This window comes from Homalodisca vitripennis, chromosome 1, assembly GCF_021130785.1.
Source record: "Homalodisca vitripennis isolate AUS2020 chromosome 1, UT_GWSS_2.1, whole genome shotgun sequence".
NCBI classification, from domain to species: Eukaryota; Metazoa; Arthropoda; class Insecta; order Hemiptera; family Cicadellidae; genus Homalodisca; species Homalodisca vitripennis.
Genome location: NC_060207.1, coordinates 238028866 through 238043626, shown reverse-complemented (window position 1 = coordinate 238043626; position 14761 = coordinate 238028866). Strand labels below are relative to the sequence as shown.

The 14761-nt window shown below is 39.3% G+C and overlaps 1 protein-coding gene across 6 annotated transcripts in view; it reads left to right on the top strand.

Annotated features, from left to right (window-relative positions):
* Positions 1–14761, top strand: part of LOC124353198 (ETS-like protein pointed) — a 357362-nt gene that overhangs the window by 205280 nt on the left and 137321 nt on the right. For all 6 annotated transcript variants that reach the window (XM_046803086.1, XM_046803084.1, XM_046803083.1 and 3 more), the window contains one exon: positions 11240–11366. In XM_046803086.1, coding sequence (XP_046659042.1) covers positions 11240–11366 — 127 coding nt within the window. The remainder of the gene's footprint in view (positions 1–11239; positions 11367–14761) is intronic.

Here is a 14761-nt window from a genome sequence, read left to right as displayed (position 1 = left end):
TGTAGTCGTCAGTAGGAAGGCAAATATATTTCATTCAACAGCTGGTTAGTTCATGTACATGGTAAACGGTAAATGGTAAATTCAAAAAGATCGTTTGGCACTCGAAAAAGAATAGTAAAATTCAAGTAGTAACTTATCTCTTCTATCTGGCTTGCTAGAGTCAACGTACGTTTGCTATTTTAAACCAGTGAGCACATTTTATATTTGTATCATTGACTTTGAACCTAATTGATAATATCCGAGGAAAACTGCAACGTTGTACATTGTAACTGCTTTGTGGTACTTTATTGTGGTCAGCTATCAGCGAAGAATACGTTTGGACTTATTGCAAGCAGAATAAATATGTTGTATAATTATGATTCTTGTTTTGGAAACTCCACATTAGTTACTTAACAGTACTTATGGTGAAAATGTAACCAACATGTCTGGCAAAGTAATAGTTTTAATTTGAAATTTCAACTCACGGACCCAGCACAGTATATTTTCTGTTTAAACTAGGTTATTCTAAAACTATTGTTTAATAATTAAACTATCCAAGTTGCAAATATGATTTAGAATTACAACAATAGGCTACTCCAGTTTATCAATGTCGTAGGGAAAAGTAAAATTATGTTATGAATAAACACGTCTGTTGTTTAAAACAAAGACAGGAGATTCCAGTAATTTGCTTGTCACTCCCCCTCCCCCCTCCCACACACTACTTCGCCGTAAAACGAAACGCATGAATGGTCTATTATGAATGGAGTCTGTTACTACGGTAGTGCCAACTTATCTGCACACAGCGCGGCATCAGCTGCTGACGAAGTCGTGGCGTCAGCTTTTGATCTCGGATTGAACGCCGAACTTGCAAATTTTCTAGTTCTCCGTTGTTGGGTCCAAAATAATCGGATTAAGGTGAAATTGGACTACCTATGTGGTTCCATGGTACACGTACAATAAAATTCGATGGATTGTGAATGAGTTTTTTGTTGTGGACATTTTTACCGTTTAGTTATTGTTTCATGTATCACTATGGCAAATCGTGTGATCTGTAAAATTATATTGTTGGTTCTGTTATATAAATATACCTTCAATTGGTACTGGCAGACTGTTATGTTACTTTTTTTTTTTTTTTTTTTTTTTTTTTTTTTTTTGCAATAAAACTAGTTTTGGTTTTTGTATAGTAGAAGAAATCTCCCAAGTTCGGAAACTGAAAAAAAAAACAAATGTTGGTTCTAAACGCTGATTTAGATATTCAAGATATTCAGACCGTCTCCTGCAGAAATCCCAAGGAAAAGAACCATGGGGAAATTCCGGTAAACTGATCTCGGATCTAATAGATTACATCTTGGTAGAACAGACTTGGTAGATTAATTGTACACACAGTTTATTTGTTGTCCTTTATTTTTATGTATATTAATTTTATCGGTGGAATGTTTAGTTGGTAAAGTCTATACGCAGCAGGAAATACAAATATAACAATTGCATTAATTATAGTAATAAAATATATTGCTGTTATTTTTATTTCTTTTTTAATTTTAAATAAGGCATCAATTTCTTTTGCTTCTTCTGTTAGATATATGTTTGTTCTATAAGCCGAATAAGTATAGAAAATATATACGTATAGCTAAATGTAGCGACCAATCAAACAGGCGGTAAATACCATTGTTTGTTGTGTACAGATTACCATATGAATATCATGATATTCATATGGTATGTTGTAACGTTCTTGTAATCGTGGAAATAAAGCACGTCTTCTTCTAATGTGAAAATACAGAAAATCGCGTATACTTGTGGCAAAATATTCATATCGTATAATACTTTCTGACTCAAAATGGTTTCGAGAATTACGGAGTATACGGAAAATCATGATTTTCCACCACCCGTGTTTTAACTTTCGGTAATCCAAGTTATTCTAGCCAATGTCACAGTACCATTGTAAATTTGAAGGTTGCAATGTTGGATCTCACGTGAGGACTACAGTGGATAGCCATCCTCTGTGGGACGCTGGATAAGTGCGGTACACCCCTCCAGTCGCAGACTCCAGCAAACCTACGGCCGACTCTGGAGCGCCGCGCCGGGCGAGATTTATGTCTAACCGGTGCCAGATCACATTCTGTCTGTCTGTCTGTGGCCTTCTTTGTTTGTATCTCCTCGACTATTCACTATTCACACTCCAATGGCTGTCTCTTATAAAGCAGCGGTCGACTGACTACTAGTGAGTCTCCTTGTCGTGGAGCAATTGGTTAATTATAATTTAATAATAATATTGTATGAATTGTCTTGATGTACATAAATAATATTACCGTTCAATTTGTTGCAGCTGTTTGTACGTACTTCTGTGTTTAAAGTTTGTTATTCAGGTTTGAAAGGATAACAGCTTTTCGGACATTTGTCATCGTTTTAAAAGGTTAACAGAACGTTTCGAGGATTGGAATCTATCCTCTTCGTCATGTGGGGGAGGTTTAATACATAGTACGAAAATAACGAACAGAAAGAAGTGAAGGAGGGAAAGGAAACTGTTCAAACATGCTCGGAACTTTCAAAAAGACTCTGTTGGGCTTTAAATAAAATAAAAGTTGACGAAAACTGTTTTAACTTTTTAAATCAACAGTGTAATTACTTACTGTTGAAAGGTTAACAGTATTTTGGACATTTGCCATCGTTATATTATAAAAGGTATAACACAACGTTTCGAGGAATGGAATCTACCTGCTTCGTCAGGTGGGGGAGGTATTAATACACACATTACGACATAACATGACTATAATTCATAATTCAAGAGGGTACATTATGAGAAAACTATTATGTTAACATGTAAGATAGATAAGACTGCATTTTTACTGAATTTTAACCTAAAAGTTGTCGGTGACATCGTGTTTAATTTTTCTCTATATAACTTTAGATTTATCATATTTACCGTGGGTATACTGCATGTTATTGTAACGGTATTGTAGTTGTTTCCGAGGGAATATGCAGGGTGTAACGAAAAAGGTTGGGCTGGCTAAGCGTTTTCAGATTTTATTTCTGATTCTAAGCTAAAAATAAAGAATAACTGTTTCCAAATTTCCTCTTTTGTCTTTTGATAGGCATCAGCTGTATTGCATCAGTTATACAAAAATTACAACCAACCAACTATTTAGACAATGTTATTACAATTCTAACGGTAAGTTAGGCCTACTTATTTCGACGAAATCCGTCAATGCATAAGCGAGCTTGACCAATTTAAAGATACTCTTGTAGAAGCCAGGAGCAACAAACAACTGACAACTCTCAACTATGACATGTTTGGCGCTCCCAGCTTGTGCAAGCGTACCTTTAAAGTGTCCGTGTTCACTTATGTCTTAACGGATTCCGATGAATCTAGTACCATTGGTATTGCAAAAAAATTCTCAACAGTTGGTGCCTAGTACATTTTTAGGTACATTAACTATACTGGCTTTTGTTTTGTTATTTTACTTTACACAATTTTCAACAGACTTCATTTTGTTGAGTAGAAAAAATTGCAGTTATTTTTTTATTTTCCTCTTAAATATTCAAACCTACTGTATTGGCAAATTTTTGTTTCTTTAGTTTTACTGGTTTTTTTGCAATAAAATTCTCCAAATAGTTGGTGTCCAGTACATGTTTTATCATTGTAATGGTTTTTTTTTGTTAATATTAAAGAATATAACCAAACAATTTTTTTATTTTCCACTTACACGTTCAAACATATGTGCCAATTTTGGTTTTTTTTTAGCTTTACTAGTTTTAGAGATAAAAATTTGTTAGAAAAGATTACAAAAAGACGGCTAGCGGCTCAACTAAGTGGAAATTAGAAAAAAGTTATTCTTCAATGCTTAGAATCGCACACAAAATCTGAAAACACACAGCCAGCCCAACCTTTTGTCACGTCCTGTATGTTCACATATGTTCCGCAGTAATTAGAACAATAAGTTATGTGTTGAATGAACTTGATTGGAACAGTCATTTCACGCCAAACAACAATCACAATACTCGGAAACAAGAAGGAACCTCAGAGCTCCCGCAATACGTCTGTGGACCACAGCAACAATGACTAAGCGAGCCGGCCGCTCTGGTGACGCCCACGCCACAGTTTCGATTGTTTCTAAACACGCTCGCCGGCTCATCGCTTCAGCCGCACCACAATATCACAACACTCGCTGGCCATTCTAGTCGCTCGCGATTCGTGGAGCACTCGATCCCTCGCGCCATGACCTTTCGTCGTGAATTAACACAGCTTCATCACTCTGTCATCGATCCATACTCGTTCGTTGCTATTCAAGTTCATAAAACTATTGGGTAAAGCAACTGAATGGAGAAGAAGGTTAATAGTCCACCGTTAAGAAGCCTAGCTTGGTAGGAAGAACGAACAACGTGATCATTTCTCTATTTCATGAAGGCTTGTCGAGCTGTAAAGCTGGAAAACTACAATAATTCATTTTGAAAGCAGTCGAATACGTCGCGACCCCGAAGAAAACTAAGGAACTTAGATAACATACAAGAGGTTAAATTTGTTATCTATCTATGAATCTCAAGTTACATACATTCATTAGCGTTTAATAAATCGTCATACAGGTATTTCACTGGTCAGTAAAGGTGTGGGCTTCTTTCTGTCAATATTCCATCTGACCAGTTGAAGATAAATAATCTGCCCAAAAATTTATTTAAACTATTATTTAAATTTCTTCATGGTATCAAGATTTACACTCTGCATCTACCATTGGAAATCGCTATAGTATTAAGACCGCAAAAGTACTATACACCGACTATATCCCTAGCAGTGAAGGTTGCTGAAGGATCACAACTGGAAGGTACTGTATTTAGTCCCTACCAGTGAAGGCTGCTAGAGGACACTACTGTAATGTGACCAAGCAGTGAAAGTTGTCAAAAGATCAGAACTGGAAGGTTACTGTATTTAGTCCCTACCAGTGAAGGCTGCTAGAGGACACTACTGTAATGTGACCAAGCAGTGAATGTTGTCAAAAGATCAGAACTGGAAGGTTACTGTATTTAGTCCCTACCAGTGAAGGCTGCTAGAGGACACTACTGTAATGTGACCAAGCAGTGAATGTTGTCAAAAGATCAGAACTGGAAGGTTACTGTATTTAGTCCCTACCAGTGAAGGCTGCTAGAGGACACTACTGTAATGTGACCAAGCAGTGAACGTTGTCAAAAGATCAGAACTGGAAGGTTACTGTATTTAGTCCCTACCAGTGAAGGCTGCCAGAGGACACTATTGTAATCTGAATCATTCAGTGAAAGTTGTTGAAGGATCAGAACTGGAAGGTTACTGTATTTAGTCCCTAGCAGTGAAGGCTGCCTCAAAGGCTGTTACTGTATACGCATACACAGTGTAGAAGGTATGGGGTACTTTTGTGATCTATAGTTGAAATTGAATAACAAAGTGAAATAAAGGGCACTGTACCGGGGTATTGATTGTGCTTATTGGGATAATATGTGCTTAAAGTTCAGTTATTGCTTATTTGGAGTGACATATTTTAAAACTTTACTCCTACTTTGATAATTGGGTATTTAGTTTTGTGATATTACAAGTAGGTGGCCCACTCTCTCTATTAAGTGCTACAAATGAGTACAATGGTTTCAGTCCATCACAACGTTAGATGAGGATCAATGGAATCGATCAATCATTCAATGTGGCTGTCGCAGCTCGTTGTACTAATTATAAGTGTGCGTGATTTGATTATTCATCGTGCTGTGTGGGAACTTTGTTCGTGCTCGTCTATGTCCGAACTGACCGTTAATATAGAATACGATATGGGAAATAATAACTCGTACGGCGTTACTGCTTTGTTGTTAACTGTGTTTTATTTCTGTGCTTATTCATCGTGCTGTGTGGGAACTTTGTTCGTGCTCGTCTATGTCCGAACTGACCGTTACTATTGAATACGATATGGGAAATAATAACTCGTACGACGTTACTGCTTTGTTGTTAACCTGTGTTTTATTTCTGTGCTTATTCATCGTGCTGTGTGGGAACTTTGGTCTTGCTCGTCTATGTCGAACTGTCCGTTCATATTTCTGTGCTTATTCATCGTGCTGTGTGGGAACTTGTTCGTGCTCGTCTATGTCCGAACTGTCCGTTACTATTGAATACGATATGGGAAATAATAAACTCGTACGACGTTACTGCTTTGTTGTTAACCTGTGTTTTATTTCTGTGCTTATTCATCGTGCTGTGTGGGAACTTTGGTCTTGCTCGTCTATGTCCGAACTGTCCGTTACTATTGTATACGATATGGGAAATAATAACTCGTACGACGTTACTGCTTTGTTGTTAACTGTGTTTTATTTCTGTGCTTATTCATCGTGCTGTGTGGGAACTTTGTTCGTGCTCGTCTATGTCCGAACTGACCGTTACTATTGAATACGATATGGGAAAATAGAACTCGTACGACGTTACTGCTTTGTTGTTAACCTGTGTTTTATTTCTGTGCTTATTCATCGTGCTGTGTGGGAACTTTAGTCTTGCTCGTCTATGTCCGAACTGTCCGTTACTATTGTATACGATATGGGAAATAATAACTCGTACGGCGTTACTGCTTTGTTGTTAACCTGTGTTTTATTTCTGTGCTTATTCATCGTGCTGTGTGGGAACTTTAGTCTTGCTCGTCTATGTCCGAACTGTCCGTTACTATTGTATACGATATGGGAAATAATAACTCGTACGACGTTACTGCTTTGTTGTTAACCTGTGTTTTATTTCTGTGCTTATTCATCGTGCTGTGTGGGAACTTTAGTCTTGCTCGTCTATGTCCGAACTGTCCGTTACTATTGTATACGATATGGGAAATAATAACTCGTACGATGTTACTGCTTTGTTGTTAACCTGTGTTTTATTTCTGTGCTTATTCATCGTGCTGTGTGGGAACTTTGTTCGTGCTCGTCTATGTCCGAACTGTCCGTTACTATTGTATACGATATGGGAAATAATAACTCGTACGATGTTACTGCTTTGTTGTTAACTGTGTTTTATTTCTGTGCTTATTCATCGTGCTGTGTGGGAACTATGTTTGTGCTCGTCTATGTCCGAACTGACCGTTACTATTGAATACGTTATTACTTTGTTGTTTAACCTAGATTTTTATTTCTGTGCTTCAGGTACAGCTTTGGCTATCGTTACTCCCGAGTTCAGATTGTGCGCTAAATTTCATATGGAGGACATAGACTATTGTGATTTCAATTTTATAATCAATAAGTGCCTAGTTTACACTTCTATTCGAATAAATAACCTCAAAAATCAAAACATAACGTACGTTTTGCTTTAATTCTCATCACAGTTTCAAAGTCCGAATTCCCGCAAATACTTGTCAGCGCCACCTGTGCGCGTGAGAACAGGAAGTGTGTACCGATCGTTCCGGGAATAACTAATACACTAAACACAAATAGTGCAGGCCCATTTATTCATGTATGAAGGTCCAACAGTAGACAGTCAGGCAGGCAGGACTACATCGTCCCAAACCCATTACAACAATAAGCCCGTGTAAATATCCTCTCCCTCCCTGTCCCATGGTGGTGGCGCGCGGCTCGGCGAGTGTCGTTAAACGATCATTTCGTTAATGAGTTCTCCCCTCGTTAGGATCGTCTGTAGGGGCTGCGCTGCTCCCTTTTTGGAAGTATTTATTGGTTTTCAGTAGAACTTTGTGCGGGTTCGGTCATTTCTAAATCGAATTTTAATAGAACGGTTCCTGGTAACTTTCTAATGCAAACTTTAAAAAACTTAATTGCGTCTTATTCTTAAAAATAATCAACGTGACTGAATATAGTTAATTTTGATATAATTGGATGCATGGTAATGCATGGGTTCTCATAAAACCGGGATAGTTCATAATAACTTGATTTCTCATATACCTCGTATTATATTATTATCGATTCTACACGTCTTCCTTGGAGAAAGTGAGAAATTTCAGCAGAGATAAGTCCAGAGTTAGACCTCTCAGTGTGTGTTCTCGTCCGCACAACCATCATTAAATAAATATAACGCACCACATCGGCTAATCAATGAGTAAGCGCCGTATTGGTGATCTTTGACCGCAGCTACTGAAATGTCGCAGATCGGAACGTTCCTCCTCCTATGGTTTCCTTCCAACACAAACGCACTTGTCGATGTTTTTGCTGTTCCATTTGACCGCAGCTACTGAAATGTCGCAGATCGGAACGTTCCTCCACCTGTGGTTTCCTTCCTACACAAACGCTCTTGTCGATGGTTTTGCGGTTACATTTGACCTCAGCTACTGAAATGTCGCAGATTGGAATATTCCTCCTCCTATAGTTTCCTTCCTACACAAACATACTTGTCGATGTTTTTGCGGTTCCATTTGACCGCAACTACTGAAATGTCAAATGGAACACAACAACATACCTGTCACAATTCCAACTATTTCTACACAGTAATGTAATATTTGAATAATTGTAGATTGTGTATGTATGCTATGGTAAAACTAAATGAAACAATACAATTCCTTAAACTTTCTTAAATATTAATACCATAGTTAAATCAGATCATTTCGTTACAATTGAAATTTAATAATTACTGCAATAAAACAAAATTTTTATGCTATTTAGCATCGGCAAGTGTGGACTTTTCCAGGTCAAGAACGTAGTCAGGAAAAAACATTTTTTGGAGTGTGTCCAGACAACTTATATGTTCCCGCAATGGACATAGAATAGGCCCCATTTTGTTTCTTAAGAAGTTCTCGACCCGTTTCTTTGTCGGGAATTAAAATAACACTAATCGTTTATTAAAAAAGTAATTGAAAATTGGAGGGGGGTTCGGACCCCTCGGATCCTCTCGCTGGCTACGTCACTGGGTGTTGTGATTAATTTATTAAGCTACGAGATTCTCCGGAAAAAAAGCAAATTCGAAGGACTAAACTAAGCGTCCATATCGACATCACATGATTAATATCGTTGTCCTCTGTCGGTTACAACAACATCGAGAGATTACGTTCGACTTGTCGCGGCGAACGTTCCGGTGTTATACTTGGCGGATTTCGGTTCCAGCCGGGCGACTCGCTCGCGGACTGGGACTAGCGAAGCTTGACTGGGCGTTGTGCAACAGTCGCTCGCTCGCATATCTTGTCATACGATTGTCCTCTGCAGCCGGCCAGCCTCTGGACTGTGACCTCTCCGTGGGTACCAGGGGGAGAGGCATGCACCAAGTTATCTTTATACGACAATATCGACTATCGATTATCGTAATTAGTTGAAAAAGTTGATTCTTGGAACGCCCCCTACATGACTGGGAGTGCCGATGCCCGAGTGGTCTAAGACGTTGGACTTTAAGTCTGAGTTAGAGACAGCGCAGGTTCGAATCCTGTCTGTAACCGTTGCACTTTTTATCAGTACCATCGACCTTGTACTGTATCGACTCTCCACCTTATCGTGTTTGGTTAAGATCCTCGTACAGGCCAGTGGCCTATGAGGACGAGCAGAATAAGGCTTTAAAGCGTATCGGCCTCTCCTTCAAAGAAAAAAAAAATAAATCGAGTAATTTGTACAACTTTAAGACATCACTTCAAAGAATTTAAGAACGTTATAATGCTGAATTTTTATGACCGTGATGTGCCAAAGAAAAGAATTCGGCAAACAAGAAGAAAGATCTGATTCGCTAGAGTAATGGAAAACTGAATTTAATAACAAACAAGGAAAACATCTTTAGTATTGTTTTTAATCTGACACAATAATTGTTTTGGATCTTTGAGAATGTAGGGTGGATAAGAATCCATTATCGGTGTGGTTTTTCGTCACAGTCAGCTGGTGCAAACAGAAAATTGCTATCTGATGTATCTCATTCCGAAAGGGATAACACGTGTTTGTGCAATAAATATTGTAAGACGGTTATCTTCCTCCATTATTTCAGACCTGTTACGAAACGTAACTGGAAAATGTGATATTACCTTGCAGACCCGCAAAGGCCGTTCGGTCTGATACGGGAGTCCACCGGTAGAAAAATACAGGGTGGGTCTGACCTCGCGACGTCTGGTCGGATACCCACACACCACCTACCTGGACACACACGCACACGGACGCGCACGCGCGCTCACCGCCGCGCCACACCATTCAAGCTGACCGCAGTTGCCGTACCTACTTTCATTCATAACTGGAGTCCAGTCATGTCCATTCATGTATTGGGAAAGAGTAGGTAGTGAACATTGTACCAATTAGGAAAACATCTGTGGTGATGATGGAGGAAGATGGTATTTCCACGACTAAGCGAGACCCAAAAGGGCGTTGTCTTGAAAAATGCTCTGACCAGGAACATTTTCAAATTCCTTTATATCTATTCTTATATGCTTGTCCAAGAGTGTTCTTCTAGGAAGTCAATTTTAAAATGGCTGTGAAATTCTGCTCACGCATTCTTCCAAATCACCACACTTCTAGTACATCCAGGGCATCCAGACTGCGGGACTATGGATGTTCAGGCCGTGGGCAAAGGAGCCGAAGTACACCGATATGGCATTTAAGAGGGTCTGAATGATCTGTTACGATATAAAATCGCCTGAATTTATGAAATGTTGAAGTCCGTCTCATCTACAGTGACAGTTCTAACTGTTGACCCTATATTATGAATGAATGGTCAAACTCATCAATTCATATTTCATGGGGAGAAAGAGGAAGATCGACTCCGGCTTTAATGAAAATGTTGTATTCAAGGTACTGAAAAAGTGTTTAAAAGTGTGAACCAACACTAGGGGAGTTTATGAAACAAATTGTTTTTCTAACTTATCCTTGTTACATGATGTAATGGAAATGTGGAATAACTATCATAATTATTATCCCTAGTCTTACATGAGTGAAAGTTCTCTCAGCGAATACCTCCGATTTGGGTGGAAGGTGTAATAAAGCTAAAGGTTTTTAACCAAACTTAATTATGCCAAATTTATATTGATGTATAATTTTACTCCTAAAGATTAGTAATATTTCCTAACTTATATAGCATAAAAGAGAGGTCTAACCGAATAGTTCCATATACCCAAACGTCTACACGTGGTATAGTTTTCAAATATCACAATAGAGAGCGCAATCAATGGCTGAAAAAGTTAAGATCTCGTCCCATTCTTAAGGCGTTGTTAATGTAACTAATTCCAACACAGTACTCCTTAACTCAGTGTTAACGTTTTTAGTTAATTTGGTTATACTTCAATAACCAACAACGCTGTTAATTATTTGAATAATGTGCAATTTTTATTTAGAATTACATGTGCTTCTTACTAACACATAGTGTATGATTTTACAGAAATTCTATGTGGAAGATGAGATGCCATGTATCAAGCAAGAGAGGCTGGACGACACGGAGTGTTGTGGCGGCTCTATGCAAAAAGTGCCTTCTCTGTCAGACCTCTCGGACCCGGAGAGTTCTCTTGGTGAGTGGCAAACTCAATATTTTGTGGAGATTCAAGATTCAGTACACTTAGTTTGAACTTAGATTGCAACACCATCCCTAACATATCTCTCAGACCCAGAGAGTTCTCTTGGTGAGTGGCAAACTCAGTATTTTGTGGAGATTCAAGATTCAGTACACTTAGTTTGAACTTAGATTGCAACACCATCCCTATCATATTTCTCAGACCCGGAGAGTTCTCTTGGTGAGTGGCAAACTCAGTATTGTGTGGAGATTCAAGATTCACTACGCTTAGTTTGAACTTACATTGCAACACCATCCCTATCATATCTCTCAGACCCAGAGAGTTCTCTTTGGTGAGTGGCAAACTCAGTATTGTGTGGAGATTCAAGATTCAGTACGCTTAGTTTGAACTTAGATTGCAACACCATCCCTATCATATCTCTCAGACCCAGAGAGTTCTCTTGGTGAGAGGCAAATTCAGTATTGTGTGGAGATTAAAGATTCAGTACGCTTAGTTTGAACTTAGATTGCAATGCTTTCTCTGTCAGACCTCTCACCCGGAGAGTTGTCTTGGTGAGTGGCAAACTCAGTATTGTGTGGTGATTCAAGATTCAGTACGCTTAGTTTGAACTTACATTGCAACATCATCCCCATCATATCTCTCAGACCCAGAGAGTTCTCTTGGTGAGAGGCAAACTCAGTATTTTGTGGAGATTCAAGATTCAGTACGCTTAGTTTGAACTTACATTGCAACACCATCCCCATCATATCTCTCAGGCCCAGAGAGTTCTCTTGGTGAGAGGCAAACTCTGTATTTTGTGGAGATTCAAGATTCAGTACGCTTAGTTTGAACTTAGATTGCAACACCATCCCTATCATATCTCTCAGACCCAGAGAGTTCTCTTGGTGAGAGGCAAACTCAGTATTGTGTGGAGATTCAAGATTCAGTACGCTTAGTTTGAACTTAGATTGCAATGCTTTCTCTGGCAGACCTCTCACCCGGAGAGTTGTCTTGGTGAGTGGCAAACTCAGTATTGTGTGGGGATTCAAGATTCAGTACGCTTAGTTTGAACTTACATTGCAACACCATCCCTATCATATCTCTCAGACCCAGGGAGTTCTCTTGGTGAGTGGCAAACTCATTATTGTGTGGGGATTCAAGATTCAGTAGGCTTAGTTTGCACTTACATTGCAACACCATCCCTATCATATCTCTCAGACCCAGGGAGTTCTCTTGGTGAGTGGCAAACTCATTATTGTGTGGGGATTCAAGATTCAGTACACTTAGTTTGAACTTAGATTGCAACACCATCCCTATCATATCTCTCGGACCCAGAGAGTTCTCTTGGTGAGAGGCAAATTCAGTATTGTGTGGAGATTAAAGATTCAGTACGCTTAGTTTGAACTTAGATTGCAACACCATCCCTATCATATCTCTCAGACCCAGAGAGTTCTCTTGGTGAGAGGCAAATTCAGTATTGTGTGGAGATTAAAGAATCAGTACGCTTAGTTTGAACTTAGATTGCAATGCTTTCTCTGTCAGACCTCTCACCCGGAGAGTTCTCTTGGTGAGTGGCAAACTCAGTATTGTGTGGTGATTCAAGATTCAGTACACTTAGTTTGAACTTACATTGCAACACCATCCCTATCATATCTCTCAGACCCAGGGAGTTCTCTTGGTGAGTGGCAAACTCATTATTGTGTGGGGATTCAAGATTCAGTACGCTTAGTTTGAACTTACATTGCAACACCATCCCTATCATATCTCTCAGACCCAGGGAGTTCTCTTGGTGAGTGGCAAACTCATTATTGTGTGGGGATTCAAGATTCAGTACACTTAGTTTGAGCTTACATTGCAACACCATCCCTATCATATCTCTCAGACCCAGAGAGTTCTCTTGGTGAGTGGCAAACTCAGTATTGTGTGGAGATTCAAGATTCAGTACGCTTAGTTTGAACTTAGATTGCAACACCATCCCTATCATATCTCTCAGACCCAGAGAGTTCTCTTGGTGAGAGGCAAATTCAGTATTGTGTGAGGATTAAAGATTCAGTACGCTTAGTTTGAACTTAGATTGCAATGCTTTCTCTGTCAGACCTCTCACCCGGAGAGTTCTCTTGGTGAGTGGCAAACTCAGTATTGTGTGGTGATTCAAGATTCAGTACACTTAGTTTGAACTTACATTGCAACACCATCCCTATCATATCTCTCAGACCCAGAGAGTTCTCTTGGTGAGAGGCAAACTCAGTATTGTGTGGAGATTCAAGATTCAGTACGCTTAGTTTGAAATTACATTGCAACACCATCCCCATCATATCTCTCAGACCCAGGGAGTTCTCTTGGTGAGTGGCAAACTCATTATTGTGTGGGGATTCAAGATTCAGTACACTTAGTTTGAACTTACATTGCAACACCATCCCTATCATATCTCTCAGACCCAGAGAATTCTCTTGGTGAGTGGCAAACTCAGTATTGTGTGGAGATTCAAGATTCAGTACGCTTAGTTTGAACTTAGATTGCAACACCATCCCTATCATATCTCTCAGACCCAGAGAGTTCTCTTGGTGAGAGGCAAATTCAGTATTGTGTGGAGATTAAAGATTCAGTACGCTTAGTTTGAACTTAGATTGCAATGCTTTCTCTGTCAGACCTCTCACCCAGAGAGTTCTCTTGGTGAGTGGCAAACTCATTATTGTGTGGGGATTCAAGATTCAGTACACTTAGTTTGAACTTACATTGCAACACCATCCCTATCATATCTCTCAGACCCAGAGAATTCTCTTGGTGAGAGGCAAACTCAGTATTGTGTGGAGATTCAAGATTCAATACGCTTAGTTTGAACTTAGATTGCAATGCTTTCTCTGGCAGACCTCTCACCCGGAGAGTTGTCTTGGTGAGTGGCAAACTCAGTATTGTGTGGGCATTCAAGATTCAGTACGCTTAGTTTGAACTTACATTGCAACACCATCCCTATCATATCTCTCAGACCCAGAGAGTTCTCTTGGTGAGAGGCAAACTCAGTATTGTGTGGAGATTCAAGATTCAGTACGCTTAGTTTGAACTTACATTGCAACACCATCCCTATCATATCTCTCAGACCCAGAGAATTCTCTTGGTGAGAGGCAAACTCAGTATTGTGTGGAGATTCAAGATTCACTACGCTTAGTTTGAACTTACATTGCAACACCATCCCTATCATATCTCTCAGACCCAGAGAGTTCTCTTGGTGAGAGGCAAACTCAGTATTGTGTGGAGATTCAAGATTCACTACGCTTAGTTTGAACTTACATTGCAACACCATCCCTATCATATCTCTCAGACCCAGAGAATTCTCTTGGTGAGAGGCAAACTCAGTATTGTGTGGAGATTCAAGATTCACTACGCTTAGTTTGAACTTACATTGCAACACCATC